Genomic DNA, 2,500 nt, shown 5'->3' with positions numbered 1-2,500 from the left:
TAAACAGTTATTAGACAAATTCCTAGGAGATTACTGTTGTCAAGGAAGAATTGTAAAAGACAAACTTGATCATTATGATTTACTGACTTCTTTTGTTTCGTAAAAAAAAAATAAAAAAAAGGCTACATTCACGTCAGCAAAGACATTTTAAGATTAGTTGAGCATAATTTAAAACGAGGAACATGCGTATAATATTGAGCAATACTATTTTTTGATCGTCGCGTTCCGTTTTCTATGAGAACGCCAATTCGTTTTCGAAGCCTTGGTCATTCTGGAATCCGCTCTCATTAGGAATTACAATCTCGTCTTCGAATCCAAGGCCATCTTGGAATCCAGTGTTATCCTGAAATCCAGCATTATCCTGGAATCCAGTATTATCCTGGAATCCAGTGTTGTCCTGAAATCCAACCTCGTTCTGGAATCCGAAGTCATTCCCATTCGTTTCGGACACGTCCCCAAAGCGAGCGTTGATGACGTCATAGAGCGACTGGGCCTGGGCACAAGGAAAGGCGTCCTCGGGGAGGGTGCACGTGAGCGTCTCTTGGTTGAAAATCGTCTGGTTGCCGCAGAAGAACGGGAAGTGGAGGGTGTCTTGTACCTGTGGAGAGGAGGGATTGCCGGCGTTATGGAGAATCGGGAGGGAGAGAGAGGAAGGATGATGAATGGGTGAGAGAGAGTGGGATAGATACTGGATAAGAGAGCTGTATGGAGGGAAAGAGAGAGGATTGAAAGAGATCGCAAATAACTGTCCAGCAATGGGTCAGATCCTAAAGAAAAATAAGTTTAGCTAATGGAATGTCATATACTCATGCACTAACACGCAAATCCAAAACACTAAACATTCCCTCAAGACTCCCACTCTCTCTCTTCTCTCTCTCTCTCTCTCTCTCTCTCTCTCTCTCTCTCTCTCTCTCTCTCTCTCTCTCTCTCTCTCTCTCTCTCTCTCCTACATACACACCCAAAGAAGATCCGATTCTCCAACACCAACATACATTACTAAATCATCGAATAGTGAAGTTCTTTCTTTTCATCTTACCTGTCCCTCAGCATCAGCAACGGGCACACACACGTGGAACAGCTGACACCCTGACTGCATGTCGGCGAAGTACCCATACGATCTCCCTTCGCAGCTGAAGGACCCCCTTGTGTCACCTGTTAGTCCCTGTGGGATAAGGAGCGTCGACAGTGTAATGGATAGGCGAAGTAGATTTAGACAAGGTTATATAGCAAGCAGATAAGGAATATGCGCCAGATGAGAATCGGTTTCCGGTAATATTAATGTTCAAATACTCCAGCGATACATTCGCTGATTTAAAAAATGCGATAAGTTCATTTATCATTCGGATAGTAATTATTTTGTATCTTAATATTAGGTAGACATAATTTTAATTTCGTTATTATAATACGTACCTCATACGTTGTTCTCTAAATTTATTACCTATACTTTTATATGTACATACTTTAGGTACAGTTAAGCTTATCCTGTCTTTGAATACATAGTTACGATAATAAGTGATGAGGCCAATATAGCTTATTGAGAAGATATATAGCTTCTTGAGGAGAAAATGTTGATTCACACATTTGTTTAAAATGGTGAATAGTCGCTACCCCGTTGAATATTGCAACAACGGGAGAGGAATGAAAAATTATGTCAAATATTCAGAATGACCCATGCCATAAAGCAAGGTTTCTTTGTGAACTTATTGAATTTCCGATCATATTCCAGCAATCCATATCCACTCAAATTGCAAATTCAAACCAATTTTTCTCTTCACATTCTTACTAAACATACCCCTCGCTGACATATTCATTCGTACACAAGCTTTTAACCACATACCTCGGCGCCTGATGGAAGGAGGGCGCCTTGGCCTGTAGCTAACACGAGCAACAGGATCCCGGTCACTTGAGAAATATGAAGAAATGCCTGGTAAAGAAAGTTTTTTTTAACGGTTTTGCAATTCTTGAAGTTCTTGCACAGTACTGGAGATACTGATAGTAACTAATGTATAAAAAATGTAGATAGGAATGAATTAATGTGCAGGAATTAAGATATGTGAATAGTAGTTCGTACAAAAAGCAATATATGGATAGATTGATTAATTAAAGTTTTTAAAAAATGAGCCATTGAAGTAAAAAATTCAAGAAATATGCAGATTAACATGCAGAAAGGAAGATATGAATAGTAATGAACCGACAAAATTCCAAGATATAATCGCCAGAACAAAGAACAGGAGACTGAACACTTACCATCGCGCAGGACAGGAGGTGCCAATCAGTGTGAAGAGCGGCGGGGGAGTGCGAGAAACGGCGACGGATGCCACGCTTTTATGGTTTAGGAATCGTAGGCTAATATTGACAAAGCACGTTCCCTCCTTCTCTCTTTTTCCCCACGTCTCATTTTCCTTATTTATTTTTCTTTGTTTGTTTGTTCTCTTTCTTTCTTTTCTTTTTTGGTTCTCCTTGTTCTTTTTCTTCTCCAATCGGCATTTGTTCTTTTCGG

The 2,500-nt window shown here is 40.0% G+C and overlaps 1 protein-coding gene across 1 annotated transcript in view; it reads right to left on the bottom strand.

Annotated features, from left to right (window-relative positions):
• The window catches only part of LOC119597382 (U-scoloptoxin(01)-Cw1a-like), a 2,495-nt gene extending 47 nt beyond the window's left edge, over nucleotides 1-2,448 (bottom strand). The window contains exons 1-4 of the mRNA XM_037946938.1: nucleotides 2,248-2,448; nucleotides 1,838-1,924; nucleotides 1,037-1,162; nucleotides 1-598 (exon numbers count right to left, since the gene is read on the bottom strand). The exon at nucleotides 1-598 is cut by the window's left edge and continues 47 nt beyond it. Coding sequence (XP_037802866.1) covers nucleotides 233-598; nucleotides 1,037-1,162; nucleotides 1,838-1,924; nucleotides 2,248-2,250 — 582 coding nt within the window. The 5' untranslated portion in view covers nucleotides 2,251-2,448 and the 3' untranslated portion in view covers nucleotides 1-232. The remainder of the gene's footprint in view (nucleotides 599-1,036; nucleotides 1,163-1,837; nucleotides 1,925-2,247) is intronic.
• Between the last annotated feature and the right edge of the window lie 52 nt (nucleotides 2,449-2,500).

Source organism: Penaeus monodon, chromosome 39 (assembly GCF_015228065.2).
Source record: "Penaeus monodon isolate SGIC_2016 chromosome 39, NSTDA_Pmon_1, whole genome shotgun sequence".
Taxonomy (NCBI): Eukaryota; Metazoa; Arthropoda; class Malacostraca; order Decapoda; family Penaeidae; genus Penaeus; species Penaeus monodon.
This window is presented reverse-complemented; position numbering and strand designations above follow the sequence as displayed.